The sequence below is a fragment of the Silene latifolia genome, chromosome 11 (genome assembly GCF_048544455.1).
Source record: "Silene latifolia isolate original U9 population chromosome 11, ASM4854445v1, whole genome shotgun sequence".
Taxonomy (NCBI): domain Eukaryota; kingdom Viridiplantae; phylum Streptophyta; class Magnoliopsida; order Caryophyllales; family Caryophyllaceae; genus Silene; species Silene latifolia.
Window position 1 is genome coordinate 40,296,634 of NC_133536.1, and position 25,161 is coordinate 40,321,794.

General features: G+C 41.4%; 1 protein-coding gene across 1 annotated transcript; it reads right to left on the reverse strand.

Annotated features, from left to right (window-relative positions):
• Positions 1-331: 331 nt before the first annotated feature.
• On the reverse strand, positions 332-3,693 carry LOC141613279 (uncharacterized). The gene is made up of 3 exons (XM_074432016.1): positions 2,446-3,693; positions 2,230-2,307; positions 332-1,180 (listed from the first exon to the last, which is right to left on the reverse strand). The coding sequence occupies exons 1-3, from the start codon at positions 3,691-3,693 to the stop codon at positions 332-334; spliced, it is 2,175 nt and encodes a 724-aa protein (XP_074288117.1).
• Between the last annotated feature and the right edge of the window lie 21,468 nt (positions 3,694-25,161).

The following is a 25,161-nucleotide window of genomic DNA, read 5'->3' on the forward strand; positions in this document are numbered from 1 at the left end:
TCACGCAAAAAATAACCATCAGCCAAAGCAAGGTTGTGGTTGGGCTGTATAGGCGTGTTTTCAGGCTTCGAACCACTCAGTCCTGCTTCAGTTATTATTTCAGTAGCATACTTGCGTTGACTGAGAAATAAATCTAGTGGACCATGCGCTATCTCAATTCCTAGGAAATATTTTAATTTTCCTAAATCTTTAATTCCAAAGCTTCGGTCGAGAAATTGTCGCAGTCTCATGCTTGCCTCGTCATTATTGCTTACAATAATCATGTCATCTACGTAGACTAGGACTCCAAGAAACACTCCGTCCTTATTATAGGTAAATAAAGAATAATCGGCTAAGGACCGTACCTTGTTAAGGAGGAAGTCAATTTTGCAAACCAATTCCGCGAAGCTTGCTTGAGACCATATAATGACTTTTGCAACCGACAGACTTTATTTTCTCCATGAACCTCAAAACCCGGTGGTAATCTCATATATACTTCTTCACTCAAGTCTCCATGAAGGAAAGCGTTGTTTACGTCTAACTGGGCAATACTCCATCCTTTCGCTACTGCCACTGCCAGGAGACATCTTACGCTTGTCATTTTAGCAACCGGTGCAAACGTCTCGTGATAATCCACTCCTTCGATTTGACCGTATCCTTGAGCTACAAGCCTTGCCTTGTATCGTTCAAGGGTTCCATCTGCCTTCAACTTCACTTTATATACCCACTTACAACCAATGGGTCTTTTGCCAGACGGTAAGGAGACGATCTTCCAAGTACCATTATCTTCGAGAGCCTTAATTTCAGCTGCCATAGCATTCCTCCATTCGACATGCTTGGATGCTTCAAAATAATTATTTGGCTCTTTAATAGCATCGACACGAGCTAGGAAGTTCCTGTGGGATTTAGAAAAACAATTTGCACTAACATAATTGACAATTGGATAGCGAGTACCTGACTTTGACGATGAAGTTTGAACCGGGATTGCCTTTGGAACGGGGTTTACAACTTGAGTAGACTTGCATATATAGTCGCTTTTCCAATATGGATCAAATTTCTGCCTAGCTCCACGCCCCATTTGAGCTTCTTCGACATCCCCTGTACTCCCAAATTCACCATCATCGGCATTTGTCTCATCTTCTCCCTCACTATCATCATTCACATTACTCTCACTATTCTCGATCAAATCAGGCCCCTGCCTCTGATTAGTAACACGCGGAACAGAGTCCGAATGGGGTGCTTTGGTTCGGTTTCATCTTTGTTCGGCACCTCCTTCGAAAAATTCAGCAGATGTTTCTTGGTTCTCAATACCTTTCGAATTATCACTAAAGTTTGCAGCATCATGATTTGTAATGAACGGAAATACATGTTCATAAAATGTAACATCTCGAGATACGAATGAAACTTTAGTTTTTAAATCATAAACCTTCCACCCCTTTTTATTTGATGGGTATCCAAGAAACATACATCGCTTTCCTCTTTCATTAAACTTGTCCCGTGGTTTATCTTTGTTGTGAACATAACATAAACTGCCGAAAACCCGAGTATTAGAAAGGTTCGGTTTTTCGCCATTTAAAATCTCAAACGGTGTCTTTCCATGAAGAATTCTAGTAGGTGTCCTATTAATGAGATAGGCTGCCGTCAATACACACTCTCCCCAAAACCCAACTGGTAAATTCGCCTCAAATCGCAAAGCTCTTGCCTTCTCTAAAATATGTCTATGTTTTCTTTCTACTCTCCCGTTTTGTTGCGGGGTGTCGACATTACTAGTCTGAAAACGCATACCATGTTCTTCATAATAATCCTTCATTGTATTTGATAAGAATTCAGTACCATTGTCACTTTGTACCACTTTTACTTGTTTTCCATATTGGGTTTTGTCATAGTAAAGAAATTGATCATTAAACGACTAGTTTCACCTTTATCTCGCATTAAGGAAACCCATACGGCCCTACTACGGTCATCTACGATGGTAAAAAAATATTGAGCCCCACTTGAACTCTTAATATGATAAAGTCCCCAAATGTCACAATGTATAAGGGAAAACAATTCATCACTTATTTTATTATTTAAATGAAAACTTGAACGAGTCTGTTTTGATCGACAACACGAGTCACACACAGTACTAGAATTCCAAAATAATTCACACCCAACTAAAGGAGAAAAATAAGATAAAATACTGCTTGAAGGATGGCCGAGTCTTTTATGCCATAACCGAGAATCCGCACTTGTGCTTGTCTTAGCTACAACCTCTTCTCGATCATACTTCAAGTAATAAACCCCGTCCTTGAGCTCACCGCGTCCAATCTTCATCCTCGTAGACTGGTCCTGCACAATACAATGATCAGTAAAGAATGTAACAGTACAATTGTTCTCTCTAATTAATTGTTGTACCGATATCAAGTCACAGGTCAAGGAGGGAACGTATAAAACGTCTTTTAAAACAAAATTATTATTTATGGTCACTGAACCATATTCATTAGCCATAATCTGTGAGCCATTCGGTAGCCCGACTGTCGACGGTCTGCCCGTCTTTCGTTCCTCTAATAACTCGCGCCTTCCCGTCCTATGGTGTGAGGCACCACTGTCAATCATCCAATGGCCAAGAATTTTACCTGGCGTTAATTTTTGATTCTGATTTGCACCTGTTTTAGACGCCAAGAAAGTCTTCAATAGACTTAGTTCATCCGCGGTCAACTCCACCTTATGATTGTCACCTTCACTTGTCGAAGTAGCATTAGCGTTCTGGTAGTCTGACCCGCGACCTCCGCGTCCACGTCCACCGCGTCTGCCACCGCGGCCACGTCCTCTGGATGGAAATCCGTGCTTAAGAAAGCACTTATCTTCGGTATGCCATAACTTCTTGCAATGGGTACACCTAGGGGGCTTGATTTCTTCCTCGATTTGCGAGTCACTGGACACGGTTTGAACAGCCATGGCTGTCTCAATGACTTCCTCCTTGACTTTCGTCACAGATTTGTGTCTTTCTTCTCGTACTGCGAGGGCATATGCTTTAGTCAATGAGATTATATCATCGTCCATCAAAAGATTAGAGCGAACGTGCCCATACTTAGCCGTGTCTAAGCCCATTAAAAACTGGTGTACTTTCTCCTCTTCACGCTCCTTTATGAAAGCCGTCGCAGATCCGCAAGTACAAGGAGGTATACGGCTATAATTTGCTAATTCATCCCATATAGCCTTGAGTCGGGTATAATACTCGACAATAGTCTCATCCTTCCCTTGTCGACATTCGCTGAGATCCGCTTTTAATTGATGCACTCGTGGTGCATTAGCAGTGGCATATCTTTCCTTTAATTCCTTCCAAATTTCCGGCACAGTGCCAGAAAAAGTAATACTTGGATGAAGTCGTGTCTCGATGGTATTACGTAACCATGACTTGATCATAGCGTTGCACTGTCGCCACGCTATAGCTTCAATATTCTCGAGTTCCCCTTCACCGATTTCAGGCTTCATGACGGTACCCTCGACTAAAGCTAATTTATTTTTAGCGTCGAGACCGTTCTTAATTGCATCAGCCCATAACTCATAATTGTCACCGTCAAATTTAATTTGTGTTAATAACAGGCCGGGATTGTCAGAAGGATGAAGATACAACGGTGAAGACGGAGCAATTGTTTCATGAGTGTTGCTACTTTCGCCTTTCTTTCCGTGTATACCACCCTTAGGTCCGTCGCCTTTGTCTTCTCCGGTCATGATGAAGATTGTTCGTGATTGATTTAATCTTTCCCAAGATCAACTGCTCGAGATACCATAAAGAATTTGATATTGGGTGAAAGATTGATTTTGTATATATTGAATTGAATAATTTACATGATACAATCTATGGTATATATACACCCAATAATAACATAAAATAATATATCAAATATTATCACTTTCCTAATTCCTAGGCCTAGATATAACTTGTCGTACAATTAAGTATATCACAATTAGGAAAGTATAATTTAATAATAAGTATCTACAAAATATAATAGTACGAGGCCTTTTGGGAAGGAGCCCAAGAGTAAATCCGTGAGGGCTTGGCCCAAAGCGGACAATTGTAGACACCTCGTTTCTGCACCCCTCGCAAACCACCCGGTGATGATTGGGCCGCATGTTTGATTCGCGGAACAATTTGTGACAATTCGTAAGACTATCGTCAAGTGATTGCTCAAATATTAATGTCGACCTCTTAGTTGTCATCTACGTCCTGATACGGTCGTTTTGGCAGTAATTAGAGTACATTCGGAGTCCGGGTCAAAAACCGTCTCCATTTTCTCGATAATCATTAAATCCCGAGTCGGAATGTTCTGGAATGTTCCGGATATTTCTATTCCATATTTCACAAATTCTATCTTTTGGCAAATAATATCCCGTAATATTCATAAGATAATCGAATTATTTCCGTCCTACCATAACTCAAACGCGAGATCTTTCTTGACGGAGAGGAAACCTCACAGGAATAGACGCAGCAGTCTGCGCCTCTTCTTCCAAGGGACGCAGTGGCTGCTGCGCCTCTTCCCAGGCCCTTCTTTGCATGTTTTACGTATCTTTTTCATATCTTTCCGAGATTCACTTCCAAAGAGTCTCCGAAACCCTAATTCCTTCACGTGATTAGTATAAATAGGAGCTTTCGTTCCTCATATTTCTCACGCGAGTGTCCGCCCTTCTCTTCTCCCTTTGCATTCTAGACTTTGTTCTTACTAATTGGCGCCTACGTGCTTGGACTTCCGACCACGTAAGCTCGGATCCTTCCGGGTACCAGCCTCTCCGTTGCATGACCGACCAATTTGACCAACTCCACAATAATCAATCTAATTAATCAATTTGTTTCAATCGTTTTCCTCTTACGAGGGCACTCTCTTTGCATTCGCGTCGAGCATTCACTAATCGATATCTTAGTTCTTCTCGTTCCGTCAACATGTAAGTCTGAGGGTGTATAATTCCTCTTTTATTTATTGTATTTATTTATCGTATCACCATTGTAAGATTTATTTCGAAAACACCATTAAAACCGATTTCTAAAACCGTGCTTTAAAACTCTGTTTTTGCGGATTTCCAGTAGACAGACGTCGAGAAAAGACGCAACAACTGCTGCGCCTCTTCGAAGGAGCGCAGTTCCTGCTGCGCCTCTTCGTGAGGCTGCCGCAGTTCCTGCTTCTTTTCTTCTTCTTCTTCGTCCTCTGTAATTTCGTCTTGCTTTTATTTTGTTTCGTTTATTTTCTTTAATTCTTCATCACAATAGTTTAATAATCACATGTATATTATATCATATTATTAATCATCATCATTAATATGTTCTAATTATTTAAATCCGACTTAAATCCCAATTAATTCATATTTGCGGGTTTTCGTCATTAAATTCGATTAGGTTGTAGAAATTCAATTCATCAATATTGGGTTTATGGAATTCGTCTTTGATATAGTTTTCATCTGTTTATTCACATGTTCATCGCATATTCGTCATTAATCATCATGTTTAATCTAATAATTTGTTTAGTTAGTTTAATTCACTAATTAATCGTTCATTCATGTAATTAATTCATTTGCATCCGTCTCACCCATGTTTTACTGTTTTTTACGACCCATTCATATGTTAAATAACCATTAATCACTTCCATCCGAGTCAAATAATCTGATCAATCCTTAAAGTCATCAATTAATATTAACGATTTGCGCTCGGCTTCACGGCAGAACTCACCCTTGGAAACAGACGCAAGAATCTGCTGCGCCTCTTCCGAGGGCGCGATCTCTCGCTTTCCGATGAGTTACGTCACGAACTCCGTTTACGCCTTGACCTAGTTTGTTTAGTTTACGTATTAACTAACTAATATCCGTAATATCACGCTAATTTCTGTTCGTTTATTTCATTAATTTTATCCTTTTATTCTTTTCTTTTTCTCAAATTATCCGTTTTAAAAGGTATTTTCGACATAAATCGCCTATCCAATGTAATTAATGTAATTTCCATTATTGTAATTTATAATCATTGTATTGCTTTTATTGTTTGTATGTTTTCATATGTAAATCAACATTAAATCCAACTTCGACCCAATTGTATGCTAATTACGTGTCAACCGACTTAGTCTAATTCTCACATGCTAGGATTAATCTAATGGATGTTGCATTGCATGCATATAGCCGACGATATATCAAGTACGAATAACTTCCCTAATCATTAGTAGAGGCCGCTATCGAGGCGGGCGGGATTAGGTGTTCGATCAAAAGAGCTTCCTAATACGTACCCTCACCCCTTACTCCAGATCTCCGTGAGCACCCGTGTTCATTGGCATCCACGAGAGTCATTCTAGACATAGAATGCTAAGGGTAACGATTGCTTAGTGTTCATGTCACTACTTTGTGTCTTGACATGACGCAAGGTATTCGAACGGTTCCAATTTCCCATAAAAATTGGTGGCGACTCCTTACAAAATGCAAACGCTTGTTTTTTCCGACCTTCACCAAGCGCCCCCGTGGGCGGCCCGCTGTCCACAGTTTGGCGACTCCGCTGGGGATATACACTTACGTGTAGCTAGGGTGAAACTTGAACAAGTTAGGAAATAAGTTTGTACAAGACAATTGTCGGTTTTCATAACTCGGTCTTCCTAGACCGTTTTATTCGGCCTTCCTAGGCCCAACCCAACCCATTCGACCAATCGTCCCGTCTAAACGGTCCTAATTCTTATTTGGGCCTAAGGATGGATAGCGATTGACGTCATCCATACCATGATGCTTACTCTTGTTTGTATCAAGGGCCTTCACTACTTGAGGAAATGGACTAGGAATCGGCCTTACTCTTGTTTGGCACGAGCCTCTCCACAGACTTCGGGTTTGATGGTTCGGTATGGCAACCTACCCTCTAAACCAAAACCCTTCTAAATGCACTCAGCATCCCGTTATAATGCCTGTATAAATGTGTAAACCTTACGTGATCACCATTTCTAAACAAAACCATGACGAATTTTCAAAAAATCAAAGTCCTTATTTTCAAACAAGAATTTCGAAATAGGCCTTTAATTAGCGCAAAATCCGGTCAAAACTCCGTCCGTTTGTCGCGTCAAAATTCGGGCCACAAGCCCATTTCAAAACCTCACTTCGAGTCCACTCCTACAACTACACTACAGTTGACTAGGACACACATTTTCAAAGACCTCGTCTTTCTTCAAAACTCACTCAACACAAGTGGCACACACCCACTTCACGAGTCAAAACTTTTCCTCTTTTAGCAAGTGTGATAGAATGGTCGATCGTGTTTTGATTCGTCGCCGATCTCTTATCCAGTTTCCAAGATGCCCGGATCAAGTGATGAAACAAACCTCCAGCAAATTCAAGAAAGTAATGATCGAATCCTAGCCGCGATAACCCAAATGCAAATCACTCAAGAACAAACCTATGACCGCCTTGAACTTATCGAAGGCCGCATCTTTGATGTAGAGGGAAAGTTGCCTCCCCCTAAAAGTGAAATACTACGTTTCTCCGATGACGAGTCTAAAGATGAGAATCCTGTCCTAGGAACAACTGCAGCCGAGAAGAGACTCCAATACCTAGAGGAGCAATTGATGTACCTTAAGGGGGATGACATTTATAGGGAAAACAATCGCAAATATGAAGCCGTCAATTCCAAATTGCCCACTAACTTTAGCATGACGGATATCCCTAAGTTTAAAGGACATGAAAACCCTTTGAACCACATCCGCGCCTTCAAGGACTACATGTCTATCAAAGGCATCAAACCCGAGATGTTCTTAAAGGATCTTTCCTTCATCTCTTGACACCATTCCGAAGCAATGGTTCTACACTTTAGATCACAAAAAGTTCGCCACTTGGGAAGACGCCGCAATCGAGTTCTCGAAACAATACGCGGATAATGCCGAGATCCAAGTCAACATGCGTACTCTAGAGGTTCTTACCCAAAATGACAAAGAAGGATTCACCGACTTCCTAAGTAGGTGGAGGAAGACTAGTACTCAACTAGTTGAACGCCCGGATGAGGCTACTATTGTGGAAAAGTTTGTGGATAATCTCAAGCCCATATATGCCAACCATTTGAGATATCAAAACATCAAGACTTTCAAAGACTTAACCGTACTAGGGACGCGAATTGAAGATGACATCCGTAAAGGACTCTTGTCCAAAACGGTAGGTAGAGGATATCAAGGGTCCACGAGTCGTTCATACGGCTCTACTAGCAAGACCGACGAAGTTAACCTTCTCGAGCCATCCAAGAAAACTAGCCCACCAAGGAAGTTCACAAACCTTGGGGATACGTACTCCAACACTCTAAAAAGGCTAATGAAGCAAGGTAAACTCCAACCCATTGGACCTACTCCCGAACCCGAAAAGAAGTCCAAATTCTGGGATGGAAACTCCTACTGTGAATACCATAGGGGCAAAGGGCACGACACAGAAAAATGCTACAAGTTGAAACACGTGCTTCAAGATATGATTGAAGATGGTCGACTTCCAATACCACCAGGAGGTAAACCCAACAACACTCAGAATCCTCTTGGACTTCTAGTGATTACAAGTGACGAATCTACCTTAGATTGCTCGCATCTTATCTCCCCGAAAGAAGAGGTCATTAATGGGATATGGACAGATAGTGAGGAAGATGTCTACCTCCAAGATATTCCTTTAATCAAGAGCGCTGAAAGCATCATAGATGAGATCATTACCACACTGGGAACTGACGCAAAGCAGCAGAAAGGATGGAGAAAATCTATCAAATGGACCAACAACCAAGGAAGACTCTTCAAGCTCACCACTGGAGAAGGAGAGATGTTCAAAGGAGAACCAGAAGACGATGAGTTCGAGTCGGAGTCGGAGTCAGAGTCGGAGTCTAGAGAAGTTATTAGAGAGTCTACTCCTGTTGTCATCCCCACTCCCTTCGTTTCTCCTAGCTTAGCCTCGAGTAGTCACGGTAGTTCGGGAAATGCCCTAACTACTGTTCCTTTGCCACCACTGACCATGGATCAGTTGGCTTCTTTGTTTCAACTTTACTCAAATTTTAATATGAATAAATCAGGTTCTGCTTACTCTCTGTGTTCTTTCGAGTGCAATTCTGTTTACGATGATACTGAGGATGACCAAGACCCAGACTTGACCGAAATACCTCCCTACGTAGCCAAAGAAATATTACAAGAAGGGGAAGGGGGACCAGTAATAGAAGATACCGAACCCATCAACGTAGGAACCGAACTAGAACCCAAAGAACTTAGGATATGGACTACCTTGAGCTCTACCGAAAAGGCCGATTTCATAGACCTCCTAAATGAATTCAAAGACGTTTTCGCTTGGTCCTACAAAGACATGCCAGGGATCGACATGGATATCGCCGAGCATAGGATTCCGATTAAGCCGGGTTTCAAACCCGTGAAACGAAAGCTTGACGAATGAGAACGAATGGGCTCTAAAGATTAAGGAAGAAGTGGATAAACAATTCAAAGCCGGGTTCATCAAGGTTTCCGAGTACTGACCGGGTAGCTAACATAGTACCTGTACCCAAAAAGGATGGGAGAATCCGTGTTTGTGTTGACTTTAAGGACTTAAACAAAGCGAGTCCAAAAGATGACTTTCCTCTACCTCACATTGACATATTGGTAGACAACAACACCGCACCACGCATTACTATCCTTCATGGATGGATATGCGGGTTATAACCAAATCAAGATGGCCATGGAAGATATGCACAAGACCGCATTCGTCACCCAATGGGGAACATATTGCTATACAGTAATGCCATTCGGATTGATCAACGCCGGAGCTACATACCAACGCACCACAACTACACTCCTACATGACATGATGCACAAAGAAGTTGAGGTATATGTAGATGACATGATCGTCAAATCCAAGGAAATAGAAGGGCATATTGCGAACCTTCGCAAGTTCTTCGCAAGGCTACGAAAGTACAACATGAGACTCAATCCTCAGAAATGCACATTCGGGGTAACATCCGGAAAACTCCTGGGATATGTCGTTAGCCAACGTGGTATAGAAATAGATCCCTTAAAAATCAAAGCTCTGATCGAAATGCCACAACCCCAAACAGAAAAAGAAGTCAGAGGATTCCTGGGAAAAGTACAATACATAAGTCGATTCATATCGAAACTTACAATGATTTGCGAGCCTATCTTCAAGAAACTCAAGAAAACAGACCACACCATGTGGGATGATGATTGTCAAAAGGCGTTTGACCGAATCAAAGAGATATTGGCTAAACCACCAGTGCTCATGCCGCCACAACGAGATCAACCTCTTAGTTTATATCTCACAAGAATCGAAATCGCCCATGGGTGCTATCTTTGGCTCAAATCGTAGGAAGTGAAGAAAGAGCTATTTACTATCTAAGTAAGAAGTTCTCGGAATATGAGTGCAAATACTCGCAACTCGAAAAGACATGCCTCGCCCTTGTGTGGGCAACGAAGAAGCTACGTCACTACATGCTTAGCTACTCCGTCAAAATATATTCCAAAATGGATCCAGTCAAATACCTCTTCGAGAAACCCGTCCTCAACGGACGTCTGGCAAGATGGACTCTGATGCTCTCAGAATTCGACCTCAAATATGTGCCACTGAAAGTCATAAAAGGTCGCGCCGTCGCCGAATTCTTCGCAGAAAATCCTATCAACAACGCACAAACCATAGATACTTGGGCATTTCCCGACGAGGATATACTTCAAACAGACGTAGACTCTTGGGATCTATACTTTGATGAAGCATCAAATTTAAGAGGATTCGGAATAGGAGTGTTGCTCATTTCTCCTGAAGGTGAGCATACACCAATTGCTGTCAAACTCGACTTCGAGGTGACAAACAATGCTTTGCAGAGTAAGCTGTCTCATCGGACCGCAAGCGGCAGTAAGCTTAGGCATCAAAAACCTCCGAGTACATGGGGACTCATCGCTGATCATCAACCAAGTTACAGGATCCTTGAAAATCCGAAGTGAAAGCCTCGCACCCTATCAGGCTAGGATAGACCAAGTGGCTCAATTCTTTGATCACGTAACCTACTTACACCTACCTCGAGAGGAAAATCAATTTGCAGACGCTCTTGCGAAACTCGCATCTTTGATAAATATGCCAGATCACATGGTGGAAATGCCTTTGTGTATCGAACGACGGTCAGAACCGGCTTATGTCCATCAAATCACCGATGAAGAGGAAATCGCACAGGAACCCTGGTTCCAAGCAATCCTAAATTTCAAGCTTAATGGTACCTATCCACCGGATATGGACAAGTGGGGACAACGTGCTATACGCCTATTAGCTTCCCAATACATCCTGATGCAAGGAGAATTATACAAAAGAACACCTCTTGGTGTAGTCCTACGTTGCCTCGATCACTCACAGGCACGAAAGGTGATGGAAGAAGTCCACGACGGAGAATGCGGTCCCCACATGAGTGGGCCTATGATGGCAAAGAAAATCACACGTTTAGGGTATTATTGGACCAAAATGGAATCTGATTGCATCAAATACGTGAGACATTGCCACAATTGCCAAATCTTCGGGAATGTACAACATGTCCCTCCTTCGTTGCTATACACGATGACATCTCCTTGGCCATTTTCCGCATGGGGAATTGACATAATCGGAAAGATAACCCCAGCCGGAACAGGAGGTCACTGTTTCATTCTAGTAGCAATTGACTATTTCACCAAATGGGTAGAAGCAGCTTCCTACACTGGTCTTACGGCTAAAAATGTGGCAAAATTCATACAAAACAACATCATCTGTCGATATGGTTGCCCACATGAGATCATCAGCGATAATGGGTCACACTTCCAAGCCGAAACCGAGCAATTGCTAGCCAAATATAAGATTAAGCATCACCACTCTTCGCCCTACAGACCACAGACTAACGGCGCGGTAGAGGCGGCAAACAAGAACGTTGTCACAATTCTCAAGAAAATGACTTACAACTACAGAGATTGGCCAAGCAAGATACCTTTTGCTTTATGGGGATATCGTACATCAGTTAGGACGCCCACCGGGGCTACTCCTTTCTATTTGACCTACGACATAGAAGCCGTACAACCAGTCGAGCTAGAAATACCATCCTTACGTATTCTACTCGAAAGTCAAATCCCTGAAGCCGATTGGAAGAGGGATAGATATGAAGAACTCATCCTCCTCGATGAACGTAGGCTACGCGCCTTACATAATGTCCAAACATATCAAGCCCGTATCAAACGAGCTTTCAACAAAAGAGTTAGGCCAAGAAACATCAAAGAAGGAGACTTAGTACTCAAATCGGTTAGAGCTCTTTTACCTGTCGACCCAAGAGGAAAATTCAAACCTAATTGGGCCGGACCATATCTAGTCAAATCCATACTCCCAGGGGGTGCGGTTAGAATCACGGACCTAGATGGGAATGAGTTTTCAAACCCCACAAACCTTGACCAACTGAAACGAAACGATACTATGCCTAGAATAGGACAAAAACGCGCCTCGCGTAAACCCATGTGTCGCTCTTGTGGCACTAAATAAACGGCCCCTGGCCAAGCTGAAATAAGCTAAGTGTCACTATGCTCTTGCATTTTGACAAGATTGTCATCCTCATATCATCAAATAAACTAAATTCGCACCTTGAGAACAAGCAAAAGCTCATGCTTATTTTCTACGTTCATTACAAGCTCTTGCTTCGAACAATTATTCTTTTACATTTACTCGAACTACGCGCAAGGGTTTGATTTCGCTTTTTTAAGTGAATACGTAGGCAATCCTTCACAGGATTCAACCCGTTATACCTAAAATGTAAATAGAAGGACATTTGCGTTGCATTTGAAATTCGACAAGAATAATAAAAGAAAATCACAGCGGTTTCTTAACCATTCAACCTTTTTTTATTCTATTCGCTTTCTAATAATAATAGTACGTTACATAATAAAAATAGAATAGGCTAGGATTCTAAAAATCCCTCCTTTTTATTACAACAATAATAATAATAATAATAATCAAATAATAAATAAGGACTCGGGCTATTCCTCCATCTTCCCCTTGCCCTTGTCATTCTTGTCATATTTCTTGTCACGACCTCGAGCCGGACGCTCTTGCACCACTTCAGACCTAATCACCAACGGTCTTTCTCGAGGCCTGACTCTTCCATTCTTGCCAACCGCCATTTCCGCAACAGGAGTAGTCTTTGATTTCTTCGAAGGATGAATGACACAAATCCACTTCTTCTTCTCCTTCTGTCAGATGCTTCTCCTTCTCTTTCTCTCCCTCGCGCACCTTGTAGTCAACAGGTTCGCGTTTCCTCAGTCTATCGCGTTCTTCCGAAGTTGCAGCCTTTCTCCACCTCAGATAGGAATCCGACACCCACAAAGCGTTGGCGGAGAAACTCAAGAACCACATGTTCCTTTGGGCCCATTTGACAGCCCACTCTCTTCGGCTCTCTGTCGTAAGCGCCATAGCGATCATGGGACGTGTCAAGCCTCGGGATCGTCTGCTTCAGCCCAACTTGCCTCATCAATCTTTCCGGAAAGATGCACACCATGAACTCCAGTCCCGGAATGCGCACGGACCTAGTGGGATCCAAAGAAGACACTCCAGTGACGGACTTGAGGTGCCACCACGGTACAACCCACCTGATCAACGGGCCATCATCATTCTTCAGTTTGTTCTTCCAATAGTCACAGACCCGGGTGAAGTCCACCATGTACAACCGCGTCCTCATCGCAATCATACGGGAATGATAGGAAAGTGCATGGACTGGGGGCTCGAGCAGTCGGAGCCGTTCCATAAGCCAAACCTACCAAAAGCAAGTATTAGGCACCAAAAAAAAAAAAAAAAAAAAAAAAAAAAAAAAAAAAAAAAAAAAAAAAAAAAAAAAAAAAAAAAAAAAAAGGTGTCTTTACCTGTAGGATGACGGGACTCCCCAAAAGTGGCAGATCGCGGTTGGATTTCCTATTATCCAAGCCCAAAATAATCTCTCCTAAGCATAAGCAAGCTGGGCTCCTGCGCAGCTCCATTTGCTCGATAAGGCACAAAAGACGAGGGTCACCTCTCAGGTCTTCATCAACATGCCCTTGGAAGACATACATATGCAACAAACAAAAGCCAAATGCTCTCCTCCTAGCAACATGAGAGGCAGTAGGGTCAGCCCTGTTGATGAATCGATCAATAAAGTCCAACATTCTCACGCCTTTCGGGGTAACTAGACGATCCACCTCCAGTCTGGTCAGTCCAAGCAAGTCCCTGAATTTGCTCTTATACCCTTGTGAAGTGGGAGGAATGACGGGTAAATGTTCGGGATCCCATCCACCAATAGCAGCTATTTCTTCAGGAAATGGGCAAATGTCACCTCCCGGGAACGCAAAAACATGATAATTCGGGTCCCAATAGTCAAGGCAAGCATCCAAGAACGGTTTTACAACCTTAATGAGTTTCAAACTCAATAGAGACCCAAGGTTATGAGCACCCATGTCGTGCTTCTCAATATTCGAGAATTCATTAGTCCATTCCTTCAAGCGGATCTCCAAAGTATTCATGATGACAACTTTCTCTTGAAAATTTATTTTTGGAGTTTTTATGTGGATTAAAGGAGAAGAGACGGAAGAATTATATGATTTAAAGCTTCGTCGACGCTTCTATTTATACTAATTGCTGTTTCCAAAAATCCGCCAGAAAAAGACCGGCTTGGGAACAGGCGCAGCGCCTGCTGCGCCTATTCAAAGGGACGCAGCTCATGCTGCGCCTCTTCCCCAGGCTCACTTTCTGCGATTTCCGCGTTTGGATCTTTCCTAATTCTATAACGAATAATTTCCTTTTCCTACGAGATTTTATTTTGGTAAATACGAGCAGTTTACCATGTTTCAAGTTTCCTAAATTCGCGGCACGCATTTCGAGGAGACGTCGACACCTTCGCCATTTTCATCGCACTTATTTCTTCTTTTTATTATTATTTTAATTCATTTATTTATTCTTAGGAAATAAATTTCATTTTTTTCATTTTTAGGAAGTAAATTTCATTTTGGAAATAATTTTCTTTTGTTTTCATTTCAACATTTCATTTCTACACTTACAGATTTCTCTTTTTTCTTTTTTTTTAGGGGGTAACCCTCCCTACCGTCCGGTCATATCCGACAAAATTTTTGCATTTTTGCATTTTTTCGTCCTCTTTCGAGTCTCATTTTGCGCTGGTCAAAGACCATATGTGTATAAAATGTATGTTTTGCATGATTTCTATGTAAATTTCGGCAGCATGACGGCGTAAACCGTTATCTACCAAACCTATTCAAGAACTAACCTGCAGGTACAAGCAACACAACCCAGCAGCAAAGGCACTCAGGCCATCATATATACAAATGTACAAGCAAACTGGGGGCTTGCGCCCCAAACAAAGTCCAAAAATGTTCAAAATCAGATGTCCAAATGTACAAGTCTACAAAACTACGCAGAACTACTGCTGGGCACCCTCCAACTCAGCAACCCTCGCCGTAAGAGCAAAGAATCTCAAGCATCCCGAAACTCGAGCTCCCTCGACAAGCGAGCCTCTCCCTCCCATCGATCGTCACCGGCCACGGGTCTTCCCCATAAAGTAGTCTCGGACGTAGGTGCGGGTACCAAACCCGATCGCAACACCTTCGGCGATAAGTTCCAGCCAATCAACCTCCTCGCCTCGGCCGAGTCCGCCCTCATGGCGCTCTCCGGCCACACCATCTCCTCGGTCCCACACACGGACACCCGACAAATCATGCCGTAATCCTCCAGAGTAACTCCCACCTCACCGAAAGGCAGGTGAAACGTGGAAGTCGTATCCCAGAATCGGTCCAAGAAAGCGCGGACCAGGCTAAGGTTAGCCCGCAACTTCCTCTTCACGATATCCCTCCAGACCTGAACCAGAGGACCAAACGCTCCACGCTCGATCATGGCCCTCTCCTCCGCCGACAGCCGCTCGTAGTGCTCCATCGCTGTCGTGTAACCCGAGAACGACCTAATGTTCCCGGCCTCCTATTATGATTTGAAACAAAGCTATCTTTAGTTTTGAAGGAAATTTGCAAAAAGTTTGGACAAAAAGAATGAAAGAGAATAGGTAATGAGTAGTGAATTCTTATTTACCAAGGTCTTCACCGTCCTGTAGGACAGGTGACCCTCTGCAGCCCACACAAGGTGCCTACTCTCCCAAGTCTCAGCTCACGCAGGAGCTCCTCTCAGCTGACGACCTCCCCGCCCAACGTTGGCCCGTCTCGGGGCCTCCTCCTCCTCCTCCTCGACGGCCTCCTCCTCGTGAGTCTCGTCTCCAGTGGCCATCACCGTAGTGGTGAAGGCCTGCTCTAAAGCCTCCTCAACAGTAGTGGCGTCTATCTCCATGGGAGTCCGCCCGGAAGTAGAAGCCTCATCACCTGCAACGTTAAAGTAAATTTAGGCCGCGTCACATGACGACAAGCCTTTGTTAAGGAGCTTTCGAGCCCTCAGGGCCCTGAAAACTGTCCTTTCCATGCCATCTTTGGCCATATTCCCACCAACCCAATCACTCATGTGATAAATTGGGTCAAGTCAAGTCCAAGTCAAAGCCTAGTTCCGAGTTCAAGTCGAAAATTCGGCAGCATTTCGTTATAACGGCGATTATGCCCTAGAAAGGTGTCCTGAAAAAGTTGTCACAAACCAAAATTTCGAGATGGTAGAAAGTTTACCCATCATCCAAGGATCCCAAATATCAAATTTCATCGCCAATGGACAATCCTAAGGCTACTTTCGAAGCAATTTACGGTTCAGCTGTAAAACCGACTCAAAATTCGCTCAAGGGCTCAAAACTCGATGAAAATTCGAAGCAAATGCATGGTTATGTTCCTAACATTGCCTACTATCCATTTCTAACATCAATTTGGCAAAGCAAATCCATTTGGGGGGAAAAGCCCCAAATTTTCGATCAAAAGGGTCGAAAACCCTAGTTTTCGCGGCTCAAAATTCAACAAATGTAGATGATTAATGCAAGATTAAAACACATACCTCGATTAGTCATGTTTAATGCAAGCTTTTGGATCAAACCTCGACGGAAATGGTGAAGATTAGAGAGAGAAATTGAAAGAATTATGTTTCGAAATAATGAGATATAATCCTTCTGATTTCGCGTTTTTACGCGGAAATAGTCAAATTGGGGAAAAGACGCAGCAGGCGCTGCGCCTCTTCCAAGAGACGCAGCTCTTGCTGCGCCTCTTCCTTGTGTTCCCTCCATACGGATTTTCAAAAATTCGTTATGAGTTCGTTATTTGCGGGCCCATCTTTGGTGCGCCTCTTCTTCAACGCTATTATATTCTTTTGGTCCGTTTCGATGACTTCCTTTCGTTCCGGCCCGCGTTTTATCCAGCGCGACAGTATTTTGCAGTATTGTCCAAATTCATTTTATCCAGCGCAGCAGTATTTTGCGGTATTGCTCATATCATTATATCCAGCGCAGTAGTATTTTGCAGTACTGCTCACTCAAGATTTCTCCACGACGATCAAGATGTTCCTAGTCGTCAAAATATTGCCCCAGCAAGAGTTTGTTTGAGACCGACGCAAGCAGATTCAACCTCAAGTTTTGCCAGAGTTCGCTTGAGACTAACGCAAGCGGATTCCCCAACAGTTTCTACTGACGTCCTGCTGCTTCCAATATTCCCCGCGAAGTTCGATTAAGCCTCAGGTATGGTCTCTTCTTATGGCTAGCGAGCTTCCTTACGTAGTCTAATGAACTTTAAACGACCCTCCCCGATAGTCGACATACTCTAAAATGTTCCCGACGATAGGTCCTTGGTTCAGACCCCTTGAACCGCCTCGCGTCGCCATAGTCGTCAGGTTATAATCTTCGATTGACCTGATGGCTATACTTTGACTTTAGCCTTCTCCAAGCCTCAGTCAAAGTGGGGGCTCTGTAGACACCTCGTTTCTGCACCCCTCGCAAACCACCCGGTGATGATTGGGCCGCATGTTTGATTCGCGGAACGATTTGTGACAATTCGTAAGATTATCGTCAAGTGATTTCTCAAATATTAATGTCGACCTCTTAGTTGTCATCTACGTCCTGATACGGTCGTTTTGGCAGTAATTAGAGTACATTCGGAGTCCGGGTCAAAACCCGTCTCCATTTTCTGATAACTGTTAAATCCCGAGTCGGAATGTTCTGGAATGTTCCGGATATTTCTATTCCATATTTCACAAATTCTATCTTTTGGCAAATAATATCCCGTAATATTCATAAGATAGTCGAATTATTTCCGTCCTACCATAACTCAAACGCGGAGATCTTTCTTCACGGAGAGGAAACCTCACGGGAATAGACGCAGCAGTCCGCGCCTCTTCCAAGGGACGCAGTGGCTGCTGCGCCTCTTCCCAGGCCCTTCTTTGCATGTTTTACGTATCTTTTTCATATCTTTCCGAGATTCACTTCCAAAGAGTCTCCGAAACCCTAATTCCCTCACGTGATTAGTATAAATAGGAGCTTTCGTTCCTCATATTTCTCACGCGAGTGTCCGCCCTTCTCTTCTCCCTTTGCATTCTAGAGTTTGTTCTTACTAATTGGCGCCTACGTGCTTGGACTTCCGACCACGTAAGCTCGGATCCTTCCGGGTACCAGCCTCTCCGTTGCATGACCGACCAATTTGACCAACTCCACAATAATCAATCTAATTAATCAATTTGTTTGAATCGTTTTCCTCTTACGAGGGCACTCTCTTTGCATTCGCGTCGAGCATTCACTAATCGATATCTTAGTTCTTCTCGTTCCGTCAACATGTAAGTCTGAGGGTGTATAATTCCTCTTTTATTTATTGTATTTATTTATCGTATCACCATTGTAAGATTTATGTCGAAAACACCATTAAAACCGATTTCTAAAACCGTGCTTTAAAACTCTGTTTTTGCGGATTTCCAGTAGACAGACGTCGAGAAAAGACGCAACAACTGCTGCGCCTCTTCGAAGGAGCGCAGTTCCTGCTGCGCCTCTTCGTGAGGCTGCCGCAGTTCCTGCTTCTTTTCTTCTTCTTCGTCCTCTGTAATTTCGTCTTGCTTTTATTTTGTTTCGTTTATTTTCTTTAATTCTTCATCACAATAGTTTAATAATCACATGTATATTATATCATATTATTAATCATCATCATTAATATGTTCTAATTATTTAAATCCGACTTAAATCCCAATTAATTCATATTTGCGGGTTTTCGTCATTAAATTCGATTCCGGGTTGTAGAAATTCAATTCATCAATATTGGGTTTCTGGAATTCGTCTTTGATATAGTTTTCATCTGTTTATTCACATGTTCATCGCATATTCGTCATTAATCATCATGTTTAATCTAATAATTTGTTTAGTTAGTTTAATTCACTAATTAATCGTTCATTCATGTAATTAATTCATTTGCATCCGTCTCACCCATGTTTTACTGTTTTTTACGACCCATTCATATGTTAAATAACCTGTTAATCACTTCCATCCGAGTCAAATAATCTGATCAATCCTTAAAGTCATCAATTAATATTAACGATTTGCGCGATTCAAGCTTCACGGCCCGAGAACTCACCCTTGAACAGACGCAAAGAATCGCTGCGCGCTCTTCCAGGGGGCGCGATCTCTCGCGCTTGTTCGAGATGAGTTCTGTCCCTGAACTCCGTTTCTGCCTTGACCTAGTTTGTTTAGTTTACGTATTAACTAACTAATATCCGTAATATCACGCTAATTTCTGTTCGTTTATTTCATTAATTTTATCCTTTTATTCTTTTCTTTTTCTCAAATTATCCGTTTTAAAAGGTATTTTCGACATAAATCGCCTATCCAATGTAATTAATGTAATTTCCATTATTGTAATTTATAATCATTGTATTGCTTTTATTGTTTGTATGTTTTCATATGTAAATCAACATTAAATCCAACTTCGACCCAATTGTATGCTAATTACGTGTCAACCGACTTAGTCTAATTCTCACATGCTAGGATTAATCTAATGGATGTTGCATTGCATGCATATAGCCGACGATATATCAAGTACGAATAACTTCCCTAATCATTAGTAGAGGCCGCTATCGAGGCGGGCGGGATTAGGTGTTCGATCAAAAGAGCTTCCTAATACGTACCCTCACCCCTTACTCCAGATCTCCGTGAGCACCCGTGTTCATTGGCATCCACGAGAGTCATTCTAGACATAGAATGCTAAGGGTAACGATTGCTTAGTGTTCATGTCACTACTTTGTGTCTTGACATGACGCAAGGTATTCGAACGGTTCCAATTTCCCATAAAAATTGGTGGCGACTCCTTACAAAATGCAAACGCTTGTTTTTTCCGACCTTCACCAAGCGCCCCCGTGGGCGGCCCGCTGTCCACAACAATATCGTACTATTATGGATTGTGGACATAGATGCAGCAGAGGCCCAACACGGGATATTCACGCTTCCGCACAACAATACTCATCTGTTTTTCTATTTGCTAATTTCAATTCTCCACCAGTTTTGAAGTCTTGCTCAGCATTGTATATGTTGTTGTAAACACTAAACAGGTTAATTTTTTGATTATTTGATGAGATTTTAGATAGGGATCCTATTACTTATAATTGTTTGATTCCATTTTGGTTATGCGCAAAATGGAAGAGCCGTTGAGTTGTTGAAACTCTTTGAATTCGTGAGACGGTTGTACATTAACCTGAATGGTGCTACTCTTTTTAAGTGTGTTATCAGCTTGTGTTACATTAGGGTCTGTAGAGACGGACGAACAGATTGGGAGGTAAAGCTTCTGACAAAAACCTATTTGTTGCTTCAGCACTTTTGAGTTTTGACTATGTATTCGACGTCTGGATCTGTTGAACTACACATCTCTTAAACAGTTACGCGGGATACAATAAATGGGTTAAGGTGTGATAAACGGGTTTACTTTGACCCGATGCATGATACATACTTAAAACGGGTTATTCCGTCTTGATTCTTGAACAAGATTTTGTGAATATTAAGATTCAATAAGCACTTTGTTTGAAAAATCAATCCTTAATCTAGGTGTTCATCAAAGCGGCTTACAGGAATGAATATAGGAAGCTTATTGAGCTTATGTATGTACAGGATTAAAGAAATTACAACTTAGTGAATGTGATGCTCCAGATCATCAATTTACCATGATCCCCATTGCCCTTCATCATTGTTTAAAAAAAGACAATGCTATAAACAGCCTCAAAGAAATATTGATTTTCAAGTACCCTTCATCTAGGTTTAATAAATGACAATCAGAACAGGTATCGCTCGTCACAAATTTCTGCTTGCCACTAGTGTTACATTAGTGTTAAAAATAACATCTCGACCTGCGGTGGCATGGAACTCAAAAATGTTTTCACCAACTTTAATGCTTCCGATTGTCTGTGTACGACCGTTGTTAACATTTTGACCGATTGTTGCTTGCCAGGAACGACTTGTTGTAGTTGTACAAATAACCGGAACTACAGACGAAGTGCTGTTGCTGGAGTCACAGCTTGAAGATGATAATGTTGAGGTGCCATTGGTGTGAAGATGTGCTGAAACTGTTGTGCTAAGAGCTGTACTTTCAGAGGTGGATCCACCGCGTCGTCGTGGGTACTTGCTTCCGAAATTGTTTCTCACGAAGTCAAAGGTAGCTTCGTAAATAAGTCCTGGAGTATGGAGAACGCAAAACGTAACAAAAGAAGACGCCATAAGTGTCCCCCATATTATCATAAGGCATACCGTTAAAAACACACTACTCTCAAGTCTCTCCCAATCGAAATCGGTAATATCTCGACCGACTCTAAGCCGACGATACACAATACGAATGACATATACTACACAAGCCAAGATTGCAATATAGAGAAGCAGTTTCTTATGAGACCACACCCAAGGTATGCCGACAATCGATTGAAATAGACATCCAACACTGCAAAATATATCCCAGTCACCACCCTCAGTACATAGGCATGACCGAAAACTGGTAGCAATGGCACAAATAAGAAGACAAACGAGACCGACATTCATGTTGGACCATAACCAAGGCACTCCTCCAATGAGTAAGATTGTATTGTAACGCTCGAAAATGCTTCTGTTTTTTATCCAACCAATATTGTATTCCGTGACACCAATCAAACAAAAAATGTAAACAATGCGAACCGGTAGTATGATGAGCCATGATCCAATTGTGAGAATGTCCATGATTTTTGAGAAGGATGAATAGAGAGGTATCCTTTTGAAATGAGGTGAGGAAGGTCAATGAGAATAAATCACTGATATCAAACGCGTTGACAGAGCTTCCAGTAACCAGTGCGTGCCTAGTCCGGGTAATTATTATATTTAAAAATATTAGAAAGTCAACTCACATAAAGTCAGACGATTAAACAATTTGAAAATTTAGAAAGCTCTTGCTACAATGAGCTACTCTTCTGAGTCGTCTCACCTTTTGTATATAAATTACTGTAAATAAATTAATAATAAAAAATGATGGAGAAGTATAAAATAAAAGAGGGAAAAGTATTACTGTTTATAAATTAAAAATAAAAAATGAGCTACAAGAGGGAAAATTTTGAAAAATTAGAAAGTTCTTGCTACAATGATCATTAAGTGTAAATAAATTAAAAATAAAAAATACCACCTTTTCTGTGTAAACAATTACGGTTTATAATATAAAATAAAAGAGAGAAAAGTATTTCATAAAGAGTAAATTCTCATTATAGACCGGAGATATCCATCTATAGTTATAGACGGACAAAATATGCATTCACTTTAAGCATAAGACAAGCAACAAGTTGCATGACGGGTCCAAAAATATCATCACTCTAAGTATATTTGACTTGCGTCTATATTGAGACTAATTGTAAATAAAGTATGAGGGAGTTCTATTTACCCTTGATCTAAACTTAGGTCTTGTTCTTTTGAACGATTTTTTAAAATAATGCTCAAAAAAAAAAGTTGTCGTTTTGGGTTGGTTAGGAAAATATTTGTCGAAATGGTCTCCACGTAGGCTCGGGTTTCTCGAGTTTATGACATGGAACAAACACGCCATTAGCAATGGCGTGTCTAAGGGGAGAAACATGTCATACCCAGTGGCATGTCTATGCAGTAGTTTTTTCACCCAATATCAGGAGGTACTGAAAATGGGTGATAAGGAGACCCGCCACTGTTAATGGCGTTTATTGAGTGAAACACGCGTCATTCGTATTGGCATATCTTTTCAGATTCTTTTTTTTTTTTTTTTTTACAAATTAGTCAATTTTCCATCACTTTTCACTATCAATTACAAATCATGCCTCATCTCTCCTAACAAACACCCTAAGTGCGACTCACCTCACCTCACTCCTCCCTCTTCTCCGGCAAATCTTCAGCATCTCTCTGACGTAGTGTTGGCATTGCTTTTCGAATAACACATACTACCTAATTAGTAAGGTAGTTTAATTTCTTTAACTTGTTCAGTTACATGTTTTGTTGGTAGATTTAGCTTATTTTGTTTTCATTGTAGTTAATTATGTTGTTTTGTTCTTAGATCTACCACTCATATGTTAATTTATGCTTGTCTAAAAAAAACCCAAAATTTGAAACTTTAATTAAGATTGACAATTTATGCATGTTAACTTATGTCTAGTTATGTATTTTGGGGAAATTAGGTTATAGTTAGTTTAAAATTTGTTGATTTATACTAAATTTGTTCAATTTTCTTGTATAGAATGGAAATTTGTGATTTTCCTCTTATTTGTTATTGGGATGGAGAAGTGTTGGAGCAAAATGGATGTGTATCTTATCGAGGAGGGAATGAATGTTTTATTTTAGCTAGTACAAGGATGACGTGTCTTGAATTAGTTGAAGAGATATATATAACGGAATCGGTACTAAAAATTTGAGTACACAATTGAGGGTGAAGATGAAATTTCCAAGTTCCGGGTTTTTCAAAGTTGTACCCCTTAATAATGAGAGGCTTTTAAAGCAATATGGGAAAGTGTTCGTCATTCAAATGCTCCTTCAATGGATATATTTGTTGAAGTTTCCACTAGCCAAATTGTCAATCCTACACCAAGTATTCTTATTAGGCCAGATGATGTAGCTCAATTTGTATCTCTTGAAACTAATGACGTAAATGATGGAGAATTTGATGATAACTTAGAAGGTGATGAGACTGATGAGGATTTGGTAACACTTGATGAGAATTTGTTGGCAAATGAAGAAGATGGTGATGATGATCTTGTCTTTGCTAGTGCCCCCATTGTCGAGTTCAATAAGCTTGATTCATTAGATGAGGATGAATTGAATAGTTGGAATGAACAAGGGGTTTCAACAAATGCCTCTTGAGGTGCCCTCTCATTTCCGTTCCATGGTTTCTAACATCCGAGACTACTCTTCTCAAACTCTTCAACATGTAGGCTATTCTCATCTTCTTCAACCAACCGAAGAACCAAGGGAAGAAAGTTCACCTATGGGTCATGAGTAGCTCGATTCAATGGAATTGGAAGTCAATGTACCTTTGAGACAGCACACTCGGTGAACTAGACGCTCTACTGCTTCCATGTCACCCATCAATGAACAAGTTACTCCAGAGCCTTCAAAGAGGAAGCAGTTTTGGACTCGCATTCGAGGGAAGAAGAAGACTTGAAGAACTTAATGTAATAGGTTAGACGGTTAATGTAGTTGACATTTTAATCGGTAAACTTAGTATTTAAACTCCTTGTGCTAAACTATGTGGTGTGTAAACTTTATTTTAGTTTTTAATAGACAGTGGTTTGTGTCCAATTTGCATTGTTGAGTTTGGTTGTGCCCTTTTGACAATGGAACTAATGTGGACACGCCTAACACATCTTCTAATCCTTAATCTTCATCTTCTTACTTTACATCTTCAAGCCTAATCTCACTCATTGCCTCTACCACTACCACCACACCAAGCGCGACCCCCACCGCCCCAAATCTAAACAATTCAATCCCAATCACTCATCACCATTTGCTTCCTTCCTCCTATTATTCAATCACCTACCATTGCCGACATACCCAATCATCATCAGTGAGACCAGCCACCTCAGTAGGACCCGCATCGGTACCCATTCCAGCACCATACTACCACCATCGGTTTTAATTTCAAGTATGCTTACCATAACATGCTTTTTATCTCTGATGTGAAGGACTTGCTTGAATTTGCTTATAAATCCATGGCTTCTAATTAGTTTCGTTGTACTTCAAATCGTACGATTTTTGCAAATTATGTTGTCAATTGGTCTAATTTGCTGCATGCTTGAATAAAT